The following is a 22512-nucleotide window of genomic DNA, read 5'->3' as shown; positions in this document are numbered from 1 at the left end:
GGAGATTCCTTAAAAAACTGGAAATAGAACTGCCTTATGATCCAGCAATCCCACTGCTGGGCATACACACTGAGGAAACCAGAAGGGAAAGAGACACGTGTACCCCAATGTTCATCGCAGCACTGTTTAGAATAGCCAGGACATGGAAGCAACCTAGATGTCCATCAGCAGATGAATGGATAAGAAAGCTGTGGTACATATACACAATGGAGTATTACTCAGCCATTAAAAAGAATACATTTGAATCAGTTCTAATGAGGTGGATGAAACTGGAGCCTATTATACAGAGTGAAGTAAGCCAGAAGGAAAAACATCAATACAGTATACTAACGCATATATATGGAATTTAGAAAGATGGTAACGATAACCCTGTATACGAGGCAGCAAAAGAGACACTGATGTATAGAACAGTCTTGTGGACTCTGTGGGAGAGGGAGAGGGTGGGAAGATTTGGGAGAGTGGCATTGAAACATGTGAAACGTCATGTATGAAACGAGATGCCAGTCAGGGTTCAGTGCACGATGCTGGATGCTTGGGGCTGGTGCACTGGGACGACCCAGAGGGATGGTGTGGGGAGGGAGGAGGGAGGAGGATTCAGGATGGGGAACACATGTATACTAATTAAATAATTTTCTATTAAAGAAAAAAAAAATAAGCAGAGGACCTAAATAGACATTTTTCCAAAGAAGACATATAGATGGCCAACCAGCACATGAAAAGATGATCAATATACTAATCATCAAAGAAATGCAAACCCAAACTACAGTGAGATATCATCTCACACCTGTCAGAATGACTGTTATCAAAAAGGTAAGAAATAATAAGTGCTGGGGAAGATGTAGAAAAAAAAGGGAAGTCTCATTACTATTAGTGGCAATGTAAATTGATGCAGCTACTATGGTCTTCCCTGGTGGCTCAGTCAGTAAAGAGTCTGCCTGCAATGCAGGAGACCTGGGTTCAATCCTTGGGTCAGGAAGATCCCCTGGAGAAGGAAATGGCATCCCAATCCAGTATTCTTGCCTGGAGAATTCCATAGACAGAGGAGTCTGGTGGGCTACAGTCCATGGAGTCACAAAGAGTCAGACACAACTGAGTGACTAACACTTTCACTTTCACTATGGAAAACAATATGCAGATTCCTCAAAAAGTTAAAAATAGAACTACCATACGATCCAGCAATTCCACTCCTGGGTATTTATCCAAAGAAAACACAAACACTAATTCCAAAAGAAAGATGAACCCCTATGTTTATTGTAACATTATTTACAATAGACAAGATATGGAAGCAACCATTGATAGATGGATAGATAGATGGATAAAAAAGAGATATATATATATACATACATTGCCACCAATAGTAACAGAAGAGAAACAGAGTCACAGATACAGAGAATAAACAGGTGGTTGATGGATTAGGGGTGTTAGGGGGATGAGGAAAATAGATGAGAGAGATTAACAGACTTCCAGTTACCAAATAAATGAATCATGGTTGTAAAATGTGCAGAGTGGGGAATATAGTTGATAATAATGTAATATCTTTGTATGGTGACAGACTTATCATGGTGATCATTTTTTAATGTATAGAAATGTTGAATCACTGTGTTGTATACCAGGAACTAACATAATAAATCATTTGTACTTCAAACAAATAAACTCATAGAAAAAGAGATCAGATGTGTAGTTACCAGAGGAGGGGTTGGAGGGAGAGGGAATTAAATGAAGGTAGTCAAAAGTGACAAACTTCCAGTTATAAGATAAACAAGTACTAGGGATATAGTATACAACATGATAAATATAATTAACACTATTGTAGGTTAAATATAAAAGTAGTTAAGGGAGCAAATCCTGTGAGCTCTCATCACAAGAATTATATATACATTTTTTTTCCTTTCTCTGTTATTTAGTATCTATATGAGATGATGGATGTTCACTAAACCCACTGTGGTAATTATTTCATGATGTATGTAGGTCAAATCATTATGCTGCACACCTTAAACTTACACAGTACTGTATGTCAAATATATCTCAATAAAACTAGAAATAAGGAAGGAAGCTAAGTGATAAGAAAAAGAAAATGGCAAAAGTGCCAAGTAAATATCAGCAATACAATATCGTAATACTAGCACAAAAAAGTGAAAATGTCTTGTAGCAATAGCAATCATGACAACTAACACTCCCTGGACCAGACACTCTTTGAAGCATTTTAACTATGGTATATCCATATGACAGAATACTAGGCAGCCTCAAAAACAATGATGTAATATTTGGAGGGAGTTTAAATTAATATAGTCTTTACAGAGAACAATTTGGCAAAGTGAATTCTTTCTGTGCTGAGATATAAACAACAACAGCTCCTTGGAGTCCACCCCCTGCCCTTGAGACACATTTCTGTGGTTTCAGTAGCACAGGGCTTTTCAGCTTGCTGTTTAATTGATCAATGTGCTGATTGTTCATTAACTTGTCAAATGAGAATAAATCTGTGTATGGCAGCAACAAGTGGCTCACAATTTTCTTGGTTGCTTCTTCAGACTGACATTTTTGGACGGGTTCTTTGTCATAACCCAAGTCAAAAAACCTAAATTAAACGTGCTCTTACATATAATAACTGGCATTTGGTTTATATAAAGCAGACATATTCACAAAAGTTCACCTAGTAGGTTTATTGCATCACTGTTGGTAAAGGAAACAAGATGTCAATCAGGACTGTCTAAATATGATATATTCATATAATATAAATAATATGCAGTCAATTTTTAATGGAGATATATTTTCATATGTTCTTATAAAAAGACATCCAAGATACATGTGTCATGTGAAAAAAGTGCACGGTTTGTTAGCACTCCAGTTTCTGCCACAGAACCAGATACATTAGGAAAAGGTGCTAAATATACTGGTCCATTTCAGAGTTGTAGGTTTCCCTCTCTCCCACTGCATCCGTCCCTACTAAGTGGTTTTGTGACTGTCTCCCTAGTCGAGAACCATAGTCCATGTTGAACATGCAGGGACCTGATTGAGGGTGATGTTGCAATCCTGTCCTCTGGACAGGGTACAGTAGAGGTCAAGCGGTTCTTCAATAAGCAGTGCATGGTTCAGTGAGTATAATACAATCTTTTTTGTGCTTAAAAAAATTGCATAAGTAGACAAGTTTTATAGGGTCTACTGCTGCTGCTAAGTCGCTTCAGTCATGTCCGACTCTGTGCGACCCCATGGACTGCAGCCTACCAGGCTTCTCCGTCCATGGGATTCTCCAGGCAAGAGTACTGGAGTGGGGTGCCATTGCCTTCTCCCTTTATAGGGTCACTTCCTATCAAACAGATTGAGTGAATTTTAGAGAAAAACTTCAAACAGATACAATAACAGACAGATAATGCATTCCAAATGTGTATTTAAAAGGCAACCCATTTTAAAACAAAAACAAAATTAGAATCTCCATGAACTGGAAATGAAAATATGATAGATGGGGAGTGAAACTACAGGACCAGTATTAGCCACCTGGAACCAGTTCCTTTGGAGTGTTTCCTAGATGTTCCGCAGCATGACAGGTGGCTGTACGCTGCTGTGACTCCTGACTGGGCTCTATACATTAAAACTGCATGCCTGTGGCTTCCCTGTTGGCTCAGTGGTGAAGAATCTGCCTCCAATGCAGGAGACATGGGTTTGACCCCTGATTCAGAAAGATCCCACATGCCAAGGAGCAACTAAGCCCTTGCTCCACAACTATTGAGCCTGTACTCCAGAGCCCCGGACCCGCATCTACTGAGATCATGTACTGAAGCCCCAGAACCCTGGAGCCCCTGCTCTGCAATGAGAGCAGTCTGCAAACTACAACTAGAGAGTGGCCTCCGCTGGCCATGACCTAGAGAAAAAGCCCACGCAGCAACAAAGACGCAGCACGACCAAATGAATAAACAAATAAAATTTTTTAAATGCTTGCCTGGAGTGACTGCAAAGAGCAGAGAGGATTAGGCTAGCCAGCCCTCCTAGGCTACTGTGGTGAATAAACTACACCCGCAGCTGGCAGAGGACAGGATTGCAACATCACCCTCAATCAGGTCCCTGCATGTTCAACATGGACTATGGTTCTCGACTAGGGAGACAGTCACAAAACCACTTAGTAGGGATGGATGCAGTGGGAGAGAGGGAAACCTACAACTCTGAAATGGGCCAGTATATTTAGCAACTTTTCCTAATGTATCTGGTTCTGTGGCAGAAACTGGGGTACTAAAAACTGCCTCTCTCCAAATCCCTTGCAGCTAGCCATTCCTTCATCAATTAGATGCATGCCTAAGAAACCTGAGTAGGGATAGCCTTAAATTGGGGAAGGAGGGATGTGACTATAGTAAAGGTCAAGTGGTTCTCCAATAAGCAGCTTCCTGTTTTCGGAAGTTTGTTGAGGTTGTGACCTCCATTTTGCTGATGCTAGAGGCTCAGGTATATTCCTTCAAGTTGTGCCCAAAGCAGTATTTTCAACAAGTTTGTATCAGCATCTAGGGAAGGACAAGTCTTTGTTGCTTAGGCTTGTCCTATTAATTTAACTTAGCTGACACCTGCCCACCAATTGCTACTAGCTTCACCAGTCACTGTCAGCGCCAAAAGTGCCCCCACAAATTTCCAAAAGTCTACAGAAGGCAGAAAGTGAAGAGAAACTAAAAAGCCTCTTGATGAAAGTGAAAGAGGAGAGTCAAAAAGTTGGCTTAAAGCTCAACATTCAGAAAACTAAGATCATGGCATCTGGTCCCATCACTTCATGGGAAATAGATGGGGAAACAGTAGAAACAGTGTCAGACTTTATTTTTCTTGGCTCCAAAATCACTGCAGATGGTGACTGCAGCCATGAAATCGAAAGACCATACTTCTTGGAAGGAAAGTTATGACCAACCTAGATAGCATATTCAAAAGCAGAGCAAAGCATTACTTTGCCAACAAAGGTCCATCTAGTCAAGGCTATGGTTTTTCCAGTGGTCAGGTATGAATGTGAAAGTTGGACTGTGAAGAAAGCTGAGTGCTGAAGAATTGATGCTTTTGAACTATGGTGTTCGAGAAGACTCTTGAGAATCCCTTGAACTGCAAGGAGATCCAACCAGTCCATTTTAAAGGAGATCAGTCCTGGGTGTTCATTGGAAGGACTGATGCTGAAGCTGAAACTCCAATACTTTGGCTACCTCCTGCAAAGAGTTGACTCATTGGAAAAGACCCTGATGCTGGGAGGGATTGGGGGCAGGAGGAGAACGGGACGATAGAGGATGAGATGGCTGGATGGCATCACCGACTCGATGAACCTGAGTCTGGGTGAACTCCTGGAGTTGGTGATGGACAGGGAGGCCTGGCGTGCTGCGATTCATGGGGTTGCAAAGAGTCGGACACGACTGAGCGACTGAACTGAACTGAACTGAACAGAAGGCACTATCACTAGTGCAAAAACCAACTCCAGAACGACACTGTAAGCCAACTGATGCTGAGCAATAAACACTTAATCTACAAAGATACTAACCAAGACACATGTGAGAATGAAACACAAAAGACAAGCTAGCAAACTAAAATTCAAAGCTCGTAATGAAAAGTACCACCATGACAGACAGTCAACAAATTGAATAAATAGAAGAATTCACTCTACCTAAGAGGAAATAATAGAAAACTTGAAAAATGTTTTAAATAAGTATGTTTAATATCCTCAAAGATAAGGAAAGGAAAGGGACATGATAAAGAAATATACTTCTTGATTGAAATTCTTTTAAAAGCTATAAAGGACATCATTATGACAACTGGAGAAATTTAATATGGACTGTGTATTAGATAATTTTTTTAAAAAATTTGGGATTCTCTGGTGGTTCGGATGGTAAAGAATCTGCCTGCAATTCAGGAGACCCAGCTCTCTCCCTGGCTCAGGAAGATCCCCTGGTGAAGGGAATAACTACCCACTCCAGTATCCTTGCCTAGAGAATTCCATAGACAGAGGAGCCTGGTGGGTCACAGTCCATGGGATCGCAAAAAGTTGGACAGGACTGAGCAACTAACACTTTCACTTTCTTTTTTATCAGTAGTAAACTTCCACAGTTTGATAGTCATATTGGTTACTTAGGTGAATACCTTTGTTGTTAGGAGATAGATACTGAAGCATTTAGGTATTTATGAGTAAAAAGTCACAACTAATTCAAATGGCTCAGCAAAAATAATGTGTGTGTGTGTGTGTGTGTGTGCGCATGCGTACAGAGTGATAAAATCTGTATTTAGCTGAAACTAAATATCTCCATCAAAGACTGAAATGTTGAGATACAAAAAACAAGATGAAACTGTATTAGAATGCTTATATTATTTCATTAGCTGAAACTAAATATTTAGCTTATATTATTTCATTAGCTTATATTATTTCATTAGCTGAAACTAAATATCTCCATCAAAGACTGAAATGTTGAGATACAAAAAATAAGATGAAACTGTATTAGAATGCTTATATTATTTCATTATTAACAGTTTTTACTTGCCTGTTGTTATAAGTGTGACTGTAATATGCTGAAACAATTCCTTAGCACCATCACTAAATTACTAAATAGATGCTCACTTTTAACTAAAGCAGTGAAGAAGCAACATTTTTTTTCTTTTTAAATTTTTACTTTGAAACAATTTCAAACTTAGAAATTTGGAAAATACATACTGAGTATTCCCACATATCTTTTTTTCTTCTTTGACCACTTTTGTTAGCAGAAGGAGAGTCTGGAGAGCCTTCCTCCAGAAGGGAGGGCCTCAAGGATGAAAAGAAGAATCTCAGGGCTTACCTGTTGCAAGAAAGTTTATTAACAATAAGGAAAGAAAGAATAGGTTACAAAGAATCGGATGTGACTTGCTCTTCAGTCGCCCAGTTGTGTCTGACGCTTTGCGACCCTATGGACTGTAGCACACCAGGTCTCCCTGTCCCTCACAGTCTTTCAGAGTTTGCCCAAGTTCATGTCCATCACATCAGTGATGCCGTCCCGCCATCTCATCCCCCGATGCCCTCTTCTTCTGCCCTCAATCTTTCCCAGCATCAGGGACTTTTCCAGTGAGTTAGCTGTTTTATCAGGTGATCAAAATATTGGACACAACTGAGCACACACAAAGAAAAAACAGAGGGACTACCTGAAGAGAGAGGTGGGCCACGACAAGGGAGGCAAATGGCCCTGGAGAGCTGGGTACAGTTTTTTTTTTTTTTTTTTGGGGGGGGGGTACAGTTTTTAAGGCAGGGTTATTTGCATAATCCACGGGGGCCGTTGATGGACAACCATGATTGACAACTGCAGGTTATATAACAAGACACACTATCTCACATGTTCTTCCCATAATTTGGTCTGTTATAATTAGATGTATGTATTTGTGGAATATTCACGAGCAGTTAATGAGTCCAGTGGCCGCAGAAGATTACTTTAGTGCAGGATACTGTGAGGTGTGGGCACGTGCTAGAGGTAGGGCAAGTCCTGCCAGCCTGGTGGGTGGGGGTTTTACAGCCCCCTATTTTTGGAGTTCTAGTGAGCATATTACTAGGCAGGGCTGGGAAATTGCTTGGTGGGATTAGGTGCCTATTCGACAGTGAGCTGAAGTGGCTGCCTCTAGTTGCTCTCAGATAACTTTCTGCTTATCACTTTTCTCCTATCTAATCCATGTATCTTTTATCCAGCTTCACCAATTCTGGACATTTTGTCAAAATTTGTTTTATCATTTGTTTTTATCATTCTCTATAGATATTATTTTATATAGTTCATAATAAATAATTAATAATTACATTCTCTCTCTACTAAGTCGCTGCAATCATGTCCAACTCTGTGCGACCCCATAGATGACAGCCTACCAGGCTCCTCTGTACCTGGGATTCTCCAGGCAAGAATACTGGAGTGGGTTGCCATTTCCTTCTCCCAATAATTACATTAATAAAATATAAATTATATATTGTATATATCACATGCACATATATATACAACACATTCTATTATTTATTTATTTTAAATTTATTTTTACTTGTGTATTAACTTATTTTGACTGCTCTGGGTCTTAGCTGCAGCACACAAGATCCTTGATCTTTGTGGCGGCATGTGGACTCTCTAGCTGCAGCATGTAGCTGACCAGGGATTGAACCTGGGCCCCCTGCATTGGCAGTGTGGAGTCTTAACCACTGGACCACCAGGGAAGACCCAATTATTTCTTTTTCTTGAGTCATTTGAAAGTAGATAACATACATCATGCCACCATATCTCTTTAACACATCAGAGTACGTTTTCTAAGAACAGGATACTGGTAACTACAGTTACCAACTATGGGAAATTTAACATTTACCATCTATCTCTTAACAAAGATAAAACAGTGACTTTAAACCACCATCCATATCCCAATTTTGTCCCCAAAATGTCTGTTACAGCATTTTCTTCTCCTCTCAAGGACAGGACTCAATCTAGGATCACATATTGTATTTAGTTGTTTCTTTCGTCTCCTTTTTTTCTGGAATAGTTACTCAGTCTGTCTTTGTCTCTCATGACATTAATATTTAAAAATAAAATACTGGCCAGTTTTTTTAAATATATAGAATATTCTTCAACTGGGGCTTGTGTGTTTTCCCATATTTAGAATCAAATTATGTACCCCTAGCCAGAATACTGCCTAAGTGATTCTGTGTCTTTCCTGGGGTGGAGACACATACCTGGAGGCTCACAACACCCTCTGCCTCTCATCAGTAATATTAATTTTGACCACCTAGTCAAGTGCTGTCTGTTTTTCCCACTGTGCAGTTATAATTTTCCCTCTTGTAACTAACAAGCAAACTGTGGGGAAACACTTTAAACTATGTAAACACCTTATTTCTCATGAAACTTCCTCCCTTAAAATTAGCACCCATTGATGACTCTTGATCAAACCAATTTTTACTCTGATGGTTGCAGAATTATTTTCTACTTCATCATTTCCCTTATATTTGTCAATCAGCAATTTCTCTTTTCCTACATTAATTTATTCAGTCTGACATTCCAAGTTCATCTTTAACTTTTCCTGGGAAAGGACCTGGAATGAATCCAAGGACCCTGGTTCCTTTTAGTGGAAAAGGGTATTAAAAGATCTGCGTCTCTTGTTGATTGTTATTTGGTATATGTTTATTTCCAGGCACCTTTGTGTATAATGCTCTGTCATTTCAGAGCAATATTCCCTATAATGTTGACACCAAGTTATTCAGACATTCTTCCTTTCTAAAAGTACCTAATTAAGCAACAATTCCTGCACTTAGAAATTTGGTTATTGGTGATAATGGAAGATTTAAAATGGTCATGGGACTTCCTTGGTGGTCCAGTGGTTAAGAACCTGCCTCAAAAACAGGTTCAGTCACTGGTTCGGGAAGATCCCACATGTCTCAAAGCAACTAAGCCCATATACATCAACTCCTGATCCCACACACCACAACTGCTGAAGCCTGGGTGCCTAGAGCCTGTGCTCTGCAACAAAAGAAGCCACCATGATGAAAAGCCCGTGCCCCACAACTTGAGAGTAGCCCCTGCTCGGTGCAACTAGAGAAAGTCCTCTCATAGCAGTGAGGACCCAGCAGAGCCAAAGATAAATAAATAGGTGAATAAATAAAAATTTATAAATAAATACAATGATCATAAATGTTTTGCATTTATATCCATCAAGAGATGGAGTATAAGCACTCCTTGAAGCTGGGATAACCTGATACTTTGCCTTAGCACCTAAATATACTTGAGAGAGAGGGTGGGGAAGGAATAATACTGTGTGAATTACAAGCAAGGCTTCAAGGGAGCCTGAAGCTTCTGCTCTCACACACTGGCTACCCTGAGATTGCCATGAAAGACCTCAAGGAAAAAGAGGTTCAGCCAAGAGCACCAAACTCCCATCATGTGAGAAAAGGCAAGTTGTATCATCCAGCCCCAGATGAGCTGCCAGTTGCCTACAGCTACCTGATTAACCCAACCTGACTATCAGAAGAATCACCCCACTGAGAGTAGGTATACTGCTTGAAGAAAAAAGCTTCTGAATATTTTCAAAAGCAGATTACAAGTGTTCTCTCATATTTTTAAACTGTGTATTCATGTATAATATACATACAGGAAAGTACAGATTACAAGTATACAACTTTGTGTATTTTTACAAATTAATCACACTTGAATGCAGAAACACAACTTTACCAGCACCCAGATTGACCCCTTCTAGGAAAATCCCATGGACGGAGGAGCCTGGTAGGCTCCAGTCCATGGGGTCGATAGGAGTCAGACACGACTGAGCGACTTCACTTTCACTTTTCACTTTCATACATTGGAGAAGGAAATGGCAACCCACTCCAGTGTTCTTGCCTGGAGAATCCCAGGGATGGGGGAGCCTGGTGGGCTGCCATCTATGGGGTCGCACAGAGTCGGACACGACTGAAGTGACTTAGCAGCAGCAGCAGCAGCAGTTACTACTCCATGCCTCAAAGGTAATCACAATTCTGACTACAAACATAGATTCGTTTTGCCTGTATTCTACTTTTGTTAACCAAGAAAAAGATTATAAATAAAAAAATCCATGTAAAACTTTATAGTCAGTCCTTGATGAATCTGGGGTTCTGCATTCATGGATTCAACCAGTGTTGGATCATATAGTACCATAAAATGTATTTAGTGAAAAAAAATCCTCATATAAATGGACTTGAACAGTTCAACAATACCTTTGTGCTGTTCAAAGGTCAACTGTATAGACTGAGAAGAAATGATCTACAGCTATACACAATAACTCATAATGCTGAAAGAAAAAAAGTCAAAACACAGAAGACTACATTCTGTATGATTCTTTTTATTAAAGTAGAATACAGGCATTACTCTAGGAGATGGGTTGAAAAAGATATTGCTGCAACTTAAATGGGACCTAATCAAGCTCAAAAGCTTTTGCACAGCAAAGGAAACCATAAACAGAATGAAAAGATAACCCACAGAATGGGAGAAAATATTTGGAAATGATGTGACTGACAAGCGATTAGCCTCCAAAATTTATAAGCAGTTCATGTGGCTTAATATCAAAACAAACAACCCAATCAAAAAAATGGGCAAAAGACCTAAATAGACATTTCTCCAAAGAAGATATACAGATGGCCAAGAGGCACATGAAAAGATGTTCAACATCACTAATTATTAGAGAAATGCAAATCAAAAGTACAATGAGATATCACCTCACACCAGTCAAATGGCTATCATTAAAAAAATCCACAAACAAAATATGCTGGAGAGGGTGTAAAGAGAAAAGAATCCTCCTACAGTGTTGGTTGGAATGTATATTGGTATAGTCACTATGGAGAACAGTACAGAGGTTCCTTAAAAAACTAAAAATACAGCTACATACAATTCTACAATCCTACTCTTAGGTATATATCCAGGGAAAAACATGGTGCAAAAGGATATATGCACCCAAATGTTCATTGCAACACTGTTTACAATAGCCAGGACATAGAAGCAACCTAAATGTCCATCAACAGAGGAATGGATAAAGAAGATGTGGTACATATATACAATGGAATATTACTCAGCTGTTAAAAGAATGAAAATAATGCCATTTGCAGCAATTTGATGGACTTAGATATTGTCATACTAAGTGAGGTAAGTCAGACAGAGAAAGAAATATCATATGATATAGCTTATATGCAGAATCAAAAAAATGATACAAATGAACTTATTTACAAACAGACTCACAGACTTACAGAATGAACTTATGGTTACCAGAGGGAAATGTAGAGGAGGAAGGAAGGGATAGTTAGGAAGTCTGGGATTGACATGTACACACTGCTTTATTTAAAATGAATAACCAAGAAGAAAAAAATTAATCAGAATTTTTTCTTGGTAATTTATTTTATTTTTATTTTTTTTAATTTACAGTTTGTATTTAATGCAAATCAATTTCATAACATGAAAAGATACTATGAATCAAAGCATAAATACACAAACACAATATACAATCCAAAACAGATACACAGAATTCAGGTGTGAAACAAAAGGGAATGTTCATTCACACACACAGTAGCTTGAGATCTGTTGGATATGTTTATTTCAGTGTTGGTTTCTAAAGATGGAAAAAAAAATGACTTTGGTTTTCAAAACTACTGTGGCCATATTAGATTCTGGAATATCTAAGCATCAGTGTGTGACCATGTGAGCAAAAGACTTTAGGGAGTGTCTATTTTTAAAAAGGTTGCTGTGCATCAAGGCAGTTGTGAAAAGATTTACTTTCCAAAATCAAGCCCATTTTAGGCCTAGGACCAGGTTCTAACTATCTAAAAACATCAAATGATAGCAAAAAGTGTTCCAAATGTGGCTACTCTGATGCAGTTTAAAAAGAAGTATTTACAGAAAAGAGTATAAAGTTTTTCTAAATTCAATGTAAGCGGGACTTCAGATGAGTTGGTCCAGTGGTTAAGAATCTCCCTTGCAATGCAGGGGACATGGGTTCGATCCTTGATCTGGGAACTAAGATCCCACACGCCTTGGAGCAACTAAGCCCACATGCCACTGCTACTGAGCCTGCACACTGCAACGAAAGATCCCATATGATGCAACTGAGACCTGACGCAGCCAAGTAAATGAATAAATATTTTAAAAAATAATAATAAATAAATTCAATGTGAGCAAGCTTCCAGTGTTGACTTCACAAATATTTGAGTTACAGTTTGGCTCCTTCACATATTAGCCTTTTTCATTTCAAAATTTGTCAATTTTACCTTCAAAACAGAACATTTTTTTAAACTGTAAAAGTTATTCAGTGTATGCAGAAATAAAAAATATTTTGAAATTCATTGACAGCAATGTACTTCTATTCTTTGTTATCTGTTTAAATAAATCTAGTGTTCTTTTTGAATAGGAATAGTATGCAAGCAAAATGTATTCATTATGCTTGAATTTGGGGTAGATTAATCCATCTTTGCCCTGGCACTATATAAAAAGTCAAATGCAATGTCAGCCCAAAGCCCCAGAGGAAAAGTTCAGTTCCCAAAAGAAGAGTTGATAGCTTTATGTGTCCATACTTCTTAAGCCACATTTAAGGAAATCATCTCAACTAATTTTGGACGTTGTCTCTCTTCATCTTGTACAGGTAACTCCAGCAGATTTAATATTGGCATTCATCATCTAGCCAAACCCTTCACATGCTCTTCAAACAAATTTGGGATCCTCAATAATTTCTGTCAATTAAATAAGGTGTGTAATTAGCAGATTTATTCAATGAAGACTTCTTTTTCTCTCTTTTTTTTTTTCCTTTGTCACACAGGATGTATAGATGCCATTTGAACTGGATTTAGAAGTACTGGTGAAGTACAGATGTTTCTTCGCCTGAGTCTCTTAACAGTAGAGATGTAGAAGGGAGACCGAGATCACAAAAAGACTGGCTGTTGACTGCAGAGTACCATCGCTTGCCTTGGTGGTGGCATTGGCTGGATGAGAGGCAGGTGAGGTAGTATGGGAGGAGTTACTTGAAGGTGTTACAACAGTTGTTTGATTTGAGTAAGTCTACGTAGGTAAGAGCAGGGCCAGAAGCAGCAGCCCCAGTCCGAGCCTGGCTATGATCGCTCTCCCCATGTCCGCTCCGTCGGTGCGCAGCGCATCTCGCTGGTGGGGTGCAGGCAAGGTGGGGTAATTTATTTTAAATAAAGCAGTGCCTGTAACCCCCTCATTGTTCAAGGTCAACTATATAATATTCTGAATTAGTTATCTATTGCTGTGTAATACATTACTCCAAACTTGGGGGATTTAAAACAGCAAACATTTATCTATCAGAATAGTAAGAGAGAATTATTCTATCACCAGTAAAATTCTGCAAATGCAATTCTCTTAAAATCTTTATAGTTCTTCTGTGAATCTTATTGAGGTTAACTACATCACATGAAAGCCATATTCACAAATATTATTGAGATAAACCTTTCTCTTCCTTGGGCTTCTTTGATCACTGAGAGTCCTATTGTTTAATGGAACCATTCTGAGGCACTGCCTTAGCTCTTTCTTTAACAGAGGATTTATGTTTATATCCTTGGCTTTATTTTTAGACAATAGTTTCTTGAGCATTCCTTAGATATGGTCTTTCCCTGAAAGCCTTTTTTTTTTTTTTTTGGCCTTGGGTCTTCCTTGCTCTATGTGGGCTTCTTCGTTTCCATATGCAGGCTTCTCATTGCAGTGGCTTCTCTTGTGGAGCACCGGCTATAGGAACTCAGGCTTCAGTAGTTGCAGCACATGGGCTCAGTAGTTGTGGTGCACTGGCTTAGTTGCTTCACAGCATGTGGACTCTTCCCGGACTAGGAATCAAACCCATGTCTCCTGCATTGGCTGGCGAATACTTATCCACTACACCACCAAGGAAGTCCTGGAAGCCATTTTTTAAATTTCTAGCCTCACTGGTCCTTGGAGAGGCCACTGCTGCTGCTGCTGCTGCTGCTGCTAAGTCGCTTTAGTCGTGTCCATCTCTGTGCCACCCCATAGACGGCAGCCCACAAGGCTCCCCCCCTGGAGTCTCCAGGCAAGAACACTGTAGTGGATTGCTATTTCCTTCTCCAATGCATGAAAGTGAAAAGTGAAAGTGAAGTTGCTCAGTCGTGTCCGACTCCCAGCGACCCTGTGGACTGAAGCCCACCAGGCTCCTCCATGCATGGGATTTTCCAGGTAAGAGTACTGGAGTGGGGTGCCATTGCCTTCTCCATTGGAGAGGCTAGGAAATTTCAAACCTAACAATCCCCAGGACTTTTTTATTAGCATTCTTTCTTTAGCTTATCTCTTTCTTTTCCAAGTGGGAGACCCAGGTTCCATCCCTGGGTTGGGAAGATCCCCTGGAGAAGGAAATAGCAACCCACTCCAGTATTCTTGCCTGGAAAATCCCATGGACAGAGGACCCTGATAGGCTACAGTCCATGGGGTCGCAAAGAGTCAGACACGACTGAGCGACTTCACTTTCACTTTCTTTTCCTACATATTCTACTAAAAGTGACAAGAAGAAACCTGAAGGCATCTTCAACATTCTGCTTGAAAATCTCAATGAGATCCCCATTTCATTAGGTAGGTATGCATACATGCTAAGTCCCTTCAGTCATGTCTGACTCTTTGCGACCCCATGGACTGTAGCCCACCAGGTTCTCTGTCCATGGGATTCTCCAGCAAGAATACTGGAGTGGGTTACCATGCCCTCCTCCAGGGGATCTTCCCAACCCAGGGATCGAACCTGCATCTCTTAAAATCTCCTGACTTTGCAGGCAGGTTCTTTACCACTAGTGCCACCTGGGAAGCCCCTCAGTTTCCCTACTTTCCTCACTTTTTTTTATCAGCAGCTTCCTCAAAGGACATGAGGCTTCTACTAATATGCTCTTCAATATTTTTCAGTCTTTCACTAACACTCCTAGATTCCTTCCTGCTTCTACCTAAGACCCAATTCCAAATCCATTCCCACATTGTTAGGTTTTTATTATGGTAGCACTTCATTTCTAATATTTGAACAATCCTAGAAGCTAAAAGCCACACTCAGGAGCCAACTATATATGCTGTTGTCTATTTTGCTTAACAGCTTTGGATATCATTCAGTATCAGTAGATATAGATTAATCCAGTGTCCCATTGTCTGATTGAATCATATCTTTAAAATTTTAACTTACTAATATTTAAGATTTAAATGATTAATATTTTAATTGTTAATAGATTGGCCAATTGCTCTAAGCTGGGTCCATTTACACTCACAACAGTGTATGATAGTGACTATTTCTTCAAATACTTGACCACTTGTGTTAGCAAACTCTTTGACCTTTACTAACTTGCTAAACAAAAACCGTTTCATTGTTACTCTAATTTGGATTTTATTTATTATGAATAGGGTCAAGTGTACATTCATTTGTTTGAAAAGCCATTTTTACTTTTTCCCTCAACTGTCTAATCACAATTTTTGCCTATTTAGGGGTGACTGATCATTTTTTCTTATTGATGTTTTATAGCTCTTAAGAAAAATAGACCTTTATCTGTCTTACATGTTGCACATATTTTTTCAGTTTGTCATTTCTCAAGTTTGTTTATAGAAATTCCTTCACTCAAGCTTTTTATACAGGCAAATCTATTAATATGTCCTTTTATATCTTACTTAGAGATCTCTTCCCCACTCCAAGATTATTTAAAAAAAAAAAAAAAACTCCATGAATTATTTTACTACTCTTTGTGGTTACATTTTTAATAACAAGATATTTGATACATCTAGAATTTATTTTGGTGTAAAGAGGGTGAGAATCTCAATTTCCCTCCAGCCGATTAGTCATTTCTTTGCACACAGTTCCTCCAATAATCCAACCTTCCCTCCCCCCTGCCCCCACATTTACATTATGTTTTACATTTCCTATTATATCTTTTTTCCCTATTAAATTGTGACATCTTTATTAGAATCATGGAACCACAGAACTTAGGGCAGCATCAAGAATCCAGCTACAGCTAAGGTAGTACAGGTCTGCAGCTTGCACGCATAAGTACAACCAATCTAGGCACTGTTTGGGGATCTTCCCTTCCTCAAGTCTGCAACAAGGAGCAGTCAGAAGAAGCAGGCCCTTGAATTACTGAGTGTTTGTTACATCATTGAGTATTCCTTAGAGAACTGGGGTATGCGGGGGCCGGTGGGCGGGGGAGGCGAGGCTAGGAGGGAGGCTGTCAACTTGTCTTTGTTAGCTAGGCAGTCTTTATTTTCCAGTCTTGTCTGGGTTCCTTTATCTCACCCTAAGTATCCAAGTCTTCCTTGAAATGGGTTTACAGGGCGTCCCCGCCCCATCACTTCCTAAAACCCTTATCGCCAGTCCTGGCCAAAGTCTCGATGGAAAGACGGCTGCGAACGAATAGGAACAGAGTGACTGGAATCGCGGTGGGGCGGGGCAGATGCCAGGGTTCGGGGGCAAAGGGCTGGCGGGGAGGGAGGGGGCGTGAAGAGAAGGACCTTCGTGCTTCGCTGGCTTCGCGCCCCCGCAGTGTCCTCCGCGCCCACCAGAAGGCGCCCCAGCGCTCTCATTCTCGGCGTGTAGCCTGACGCCCCTCCGCAACCAGCACCCAAGCCAAGCTGCCGCGATCTGAAAAGCCGAGCGGCGGCCCGGGCTCTCCCGGCCCGGCAAGAGGGGACAGGGTCCCAGGGAACCCCGGATTTATTTCTGGAATTGAAGTGCGGCGGTTTCTCGACTCCGATCCCCCAACCCCGCAGGAAACGCCCAGAACCACCCCAGCGCGGTGGTCTACAAAGCCTGGAGAGTCCAAAGGCGGGCGGGGTCGTGCGCGCTCGGGAGGCAGGAGGATTCCCCGTCACTCTCAGACTCATGCCCGACTCCCCAATCAGGCCGCCTCCAGCCCCATGAGGACTCTCAGGCCAGGGCTGAGAGCCTGGCACAGCCCTGACCGAAATCTTGCGGCGGCCTTAAAGCGTTAAGACAGGTCAGTGCTGGGGCGGGACGCGGGACTGAGCCGGAAGCGGGAAGAGGCGCGCGCACCGGTCCACCTTGTCGCCCCGCACGGCTTCGCGAGGCCACCCACGGGGTCACCTCCGCCGGGGCCACCCAGCAGCGCGGGCGTGATTCTGCATTTTTTCATGACAGGCAAGGTGTGGCGCTGCCCTCTGCAGCCCACCCGGGCCAGGTGATGCTCGGACTGAGGGGGTGGGGGATGCGTGGGCTAAGGGAGGCGGCGGGCTCCGGAACATCGGCTATTCTAATAAAACGGTGCTTTTTCTACTTACGAGCCGCCGCGTCGAAACCGCTACCTCCAAAGGTCTCTTGCTTCATCGAGATAACAGGCCTCGGGCGTGAATGGAAAGCGAGATGTGGGAGAGGGCGAGAAGAAAGGAGGCTAGGAGACCCGAGGCCCGGGGAGTGAGGGGAGGGGGACGAGGGTACCGATTCGCTATACAAATCCTGGCGCCCGAGATGCGGGAAGCCACAGCCGGGCCGGCTGGAGTCTCCGGAACTGCGGGGGCCCAGAGTCTCAACCCACGCTTTCGCCCACCACCTTCTCACCCTCCCACTTCTTCGCCCACCCAGGATGCGGCTGGGCCGCCGGGCCCTCTGTGTGCTCATCCTGCTGCTCGCCTGCGCCTCGCTGGGGCTCCTGTACGCGAGCACCCGGGTCGCGCCGGGCCTTCGGACACCTCTTGCGCTGTGGACGCCCCTACAGGGCAACCCCAGGCCAGAACTGCTAGGTCTTGCCCCTGAGCCCAGATACGCACACATCCCGGTCAGGATCAAGGAGCAAGTGGTGGGGTGAGTGTAAGGAGTCGGGGTGACAGCATGGCACTCGCTGGTGGGTAGTCTGGGAAGCTTCTGTTTCCTCTACTGCTGAGCTCTGATGCCTGGGTTCCCCAGAGTGGTTGTGGCGGGGCGGGGAGTGAAGTGAGAGGTGGAGGGGGCTACTGAGTCTTGTGCTTCGGGAGTGGGAATGGACGGTTGCAATCAGGGGAGGGCCCTGACTTTGTGAGTCTTGGTCATTCCCTGTGAAAGCAGTCCAGCTGGGGTCCTGATGGTGTGTAGGCAACTCTGAAACCTTAGCATTTGGTTTGTTCTATATCTCTGTAAAATCCAGATGCAGAGGATGGGTCATCTCATGGGCGGTCCCTCCTCTGGGGGACTATTTGAAGAGCAGTGATTAAGAGGACAGATTTTGGATGAACAGGGTTGAATGGGGAAGGTGCGGGTGCTGTGTCAACCTTCCGTGGGATGAGTGAGCTGTATGGCTGGGCTCTGAGGACCCTTCCTTCCGGCTCCACAGGCTGCTGTCTGCGAACAATTGCAGTTGTGAGTCCAGTGAGGGAAGCCTTCACCTCCCCTTCCAGAGGCAGGTCCAAGCCTTTGACTTCACCAAGGCCTTTGACCCTGAGGAGCTGAGCACTGTGTCTGCCTCGAGGGAGCAGGAGTTCCAGGCCTTCCTTTCAAGGTACCCAGCGGATAGGAGGATGTGATTCTGCCTGTGGAGAGCCGTGGGAGGCCTGGAGGGAGGTTGGGGTAGGAGGGAGAGCATGCTCCCCTTGACTCCTCCTCTGTCCTCCCCCTCCTTCACTGCCAGGAGCCAGTCTGCTGCTGACCAGCTGCTCATAGCCCCTGCCAACTCCCCGCTACAGTACCCCCTGCAGGGTGTGGAGGTCCAGCCCCTCAGGAGTATCTTGGTGCCAGGTGGGGAGGAGGGTCCAAGGGGAGGACCTAAACCACTGTGAGGGTGGCAGAGCCCAGGCTGGGTGAGAAAGAATGAGGGAAGATTGGAATGCCAGGTGGGGGGCTTCTAATGAAAGGGAAACTGGAGGTCAGGGAGGGCTCATGAGGTGGGAGATGGGGACAGAAGGGACTCTAGGGTTGTGGGGAATTGCCGAAGACAACTGGAGAGGTTTATGGAGAAGGGTGTGTTCTTGCTGACTGGCTGAAGTTAGATGGACAGGCAGGGCAGGCCACACAAGACCTACTGCTTTGATGGGAAGGAGTGAGAAATCGGTTACTCTGGGCTATGCCCTACAATGTGCCCTGCTGTGGCCTCAATAGGAGGGATGGGTGAGAAGTTCTGTGCTGTGAGAGGTGAAAGAGGGAGGAGAAAGGGAGGAATCCCAAGCTGTCTGTGATTCTGGTTCCCTCTCCTTGCTTCCAGGACTGGGCCTGCAGGCCACTTCCGGTCAGGAGGTATACCAGGTGAGAAAAAACAGGAGGGTGGGGAGGCCGGGTGGGCATTAATGATGAAGGAACGGCAGCGAGGCTGCCAAAGGAGGGATGGAAGAAGCAGGGAGGCAAGAGGTGGGTAGGGGGCATAACCCTGCACCCTGCACTTGCCAATCCCCCCTCCCAGGTGAACCTGACTGCCTCCTTGGGCACCTGGGATGTAGCAGGGGAAGTAACTGGAGTGACTCTCATCGGAGAAGGGCAGCCAGATCTCACCCTCACCAGCCTAGGGCTGGACCAACTCAATCGGCAGCTGCAACTGGTCACTTACAGCAGCCGAAGCTACCAGGCAAACACAGCAGACACAGGTGCGAGGCCTGGGTGGATGTAGTAACAGGCTGGGTGAACACAGGAAGCCAGAAAGGAAGGAGCAAGCAAATGGCAAAGGGTGTGGGAGACACTCGGGCAATGGCCAGAGCTGTCCAGACACACAATGGGCATTTCAGCTGGGCCAGCAGGGCCAAGGAGGGAGAGAAGGGGCCTTTGTTCAACTGGGGCTGGAACAGGCCAGAGGGAAACCCGAGCCTTGGGTGTGTCCCCCCTTCAGCCCAACCATGGGGGCCCCAGGAAATGACCTGACCCAAGAACTAGAAGACTCAAGCTCTATTCCCAGCCCACCACTTACTAGAGGGCAAAGAGCTTTCTGTCCCAGAGCCCCCATTTCTCCTCTGGCAAAAGGGGTATAACAGCCCTCCTGCTTCTCTCCAAGGCTTCTTTACCAAGCCTACTCCCACTGGGGGGCCTTTGCACTTGCTGTTCCCTCTGCCTAGACTACGCATCCCCTAGATTTTTGTATGGCTGGCTCCTTATCATTTGGATCTCAGCTCAGATGGATCCTCTTCACTCTCACAATACTTGTCTTATTTTCTATTCAATACTTATCTGTACCTGAATTTTCTTATTTACTTAACCTGGAACCAGATGGACTAGGTTCCTACCCCAGCTTTCTTGCCTGAGTTGGGTAATTATGGACAAGTTAATTTCTCTCTGCCTTCTTTTTTCTGTAGTAGGAATCTACTTAATAGGGCTATTGTGAGGATTAAATGAGTTCATATAGTTAACGTAATTTTAAAAGTGCCTGGCACACAGTAAATGCTCAATAAAGGCTAGCTTTTAATGAAAACTTTTATCATCTTTCTCCCACCCATTAAAATGTAAGTTCCAGGGGGATACGAACCTTGCATTCTTATCTAACAGGGCCTAGAAAAGTGCAACACAGGGTAGGCACTTAAATACTGACTTACTGAAAAGAGAATTTTGGCCAAGCCCTAGGGGCCACATCTCATGTCTTTCTTCCCAGTCCGGTTCTCCACCGAGGGACACGAAGCTGCCTTCACCATTCGCATAAGACACCCACCCAACCCTCGGCTGTACCCACCTGGGTCTCTACCCCAGGGAGGTGAGACTGGTATGCTCAGGGGCATAGATCCAGCCTGACAGGAAGAAAGTTGGGAGAGGGTGGCCCTGGGAGGTGTCTTCCTTCTCCTCACTCGCCACTCTCCTCTGCACCTAACTCTGTCCCTCACTCCTAGCCCAGTACAACATCAGCGCTCTGGTCACCATCGCCACTAAGACCTTCCTTCGTTACAATCGGTTACGGGCACTCATCGCCAGCATCCGCCGCTTCTACCCAACGGTCACAGTGGTAATCGCGGACGACAGCGACAAGCCAGAGAGCATTAGAGGTCCCCACATCGAGCACTATCTCATGCCTTTTGGCAAGGTGCACAGCCACAGGGCACCGGGAGGGGGCATGCCCTCAGTCTGCAGTCTCCAGGGTAGTGAATCCAGCATGAGGATTTCTGAAATGTAAGCTCCACGGGAGCGGTCTTATTTGAGCTGCCTTCTTAGAATGGTGCTTAGCATCTAGTAGGGGCTCAATAAATAGTTGATGAATGAATGAATGAACGCATGAATCAAATACATCCCCAGAACACCCACTCAGAGCCTCTGGCAGTGGGAAACTGCATTTTTTTTAAACCTAGCTCCCGGCCATTCCTAAGCACTTCCAAAGTTTGGAGAGGGGCACAGGTTGTTGAGGGGCTTCCCAGGTAGCTCATTAGTAAAGAATCCGCCCGCAGGAGATGCAGGTTGGATCTCTGGGTAGGCAAGATCTCCTGGAGGAGGAAATGATAACCCACTCCAGTATTCTTGCCTGGGAAATCTCATGGACAGAGGAGCCCGGCGAGCTACAGTCCATGGGGTCGCAGACTGAACATACACGCACAGACAGAGGCTGTTGAGAGGGGTCAGGAGTGAGGAGTAGGCGGCAGAGGGCTGCGTCCTATCTCAATAGCATCGCCAACCGTACTTACTCTTTTCCAGGGCTGGTTCGCAGGCCGAAACCTGGCCATATCCCAAGTAACCACCAAGTACGTGCTGTGGGTGGACGATGACTTCGTCTTCACCGCGCGTACGCGACTAGAGAGGCTTGTGGACGTGTTGGAGCGGACGCCGCTAGACCTGGTAGGGGAGGGGCCGCGGGATGGAGGATGGGAGGAGGGCTTCCGGGAGGCTAAGGGCAAGGCCAGGAGACCCGAGAGCAGCCAACCCTGGGACGGAAGCAGAGCCTGGGCCACTGTCTGGGTCCTGCAGGGGTGGGGCGGGGAAGGACCCAGGAGGAAAGCCAGCCTGTTGGGCAGAGGGAGCCTAGACCTAACCCCTTCCAGTGCGCGTCCGGCCTGCAGCCATCCTCCCGCCCCGGCAGGTGGGGGGCGCGGTGCGCGAAATCTCCGGCTTCGCCACCACCTACCGGCAGCTGCTGAGCGTGGAGCCCGGCGCGCCAGGCCGCGGGAACTGCCTCCGGCAGAAGCGCGGCTTCCACCACGAGCTCGTCGGCTTCCCGGG

General features: G+C 44.2%; 1 protein-coding gene across 4 annotated transcripts in view; it reads left to right on the top strand.

Moving 5' to 3' along the window:
* The first annotated feature begins 14597 nt into the window (after nucleotides 1-14597).
* B4GALNT1 (beta-1,4-N-acetyl-galactosaminyl transferase 1) overlaps nucleotides 14598-22512 on the top strand; it is a 9443-nt gene continuing 1528 nt past the window's right edge. Inside the window, exons 1-11 of one of the 4 annotated variants that reach the window (XM_010839347.1) lie at nucleotides 14604-14633; nucleotides 14953-15023; nucleotides 18010-18228; nucleotides 18734-18898; nucleotides 19028-19134; nucleotides 19598-19638; nucleotides 19793-19973; nucleotides 20966-21073; nucleotides 21198-21388; nucleotides 21991-22131; nucleotides 22373-22503. In XM_010839347.1, coding sequence (XP_010837649.1) covers nucleotides 18011-18228; nucleotides 18734-18898; nucleotides 19028-19134; nucleotides 19598-19638; nucleotides 19793-19973; nucleotides 20966-21073; nucleotides 21198-21388; nucleotides 21991-22131; nucleotides 22373-22503 — 1283 coding nt within the window. In that variant the 5' untranslated portion in view covers nucleotides 14604-14633; nucleotides 14953-15023; nucleotide 18010. Of the gene's footprint in view, nucleotides 14634-14952; nucleotides 15024-15218; nucleotides 17408-18009; nucleotides 18229-18733; nucleotides 18899-19027; nucleotides 19135-19597; nucleotides 19639-19792; nucleotides 19974-20965; nucleotides 21074-21197; nucleotides 21389-21990; nucleotides 22132-22372; nucleotides 22504-22512 lie in introns of those variants that run through there. The other 3 variants (XM_010839345.1, XM_010839344.1, XM_010839346.1) reach the window with 3 other exon arrangements.

This window comes from Bison bison, unplaced genomic scaffold (assembly GCF_000754665.1).
Source record: "Bison bison bison isolate TAMUID 2011002044 unplaced genomic scaffold, Bison_UMD1.0 scf7180017864115, whole genome shotgun sequence".
NCBI lineage: Eukaryota > Metazoa > Chordata > Mammalia > Artiodactyla > Bovidae > Bison > Bison bison.
The sequence above is the reverse complement of the archived record's forward strand: the minus strand, read 5'-3'. Positions and strand labels throughout refer to the sequence as shown.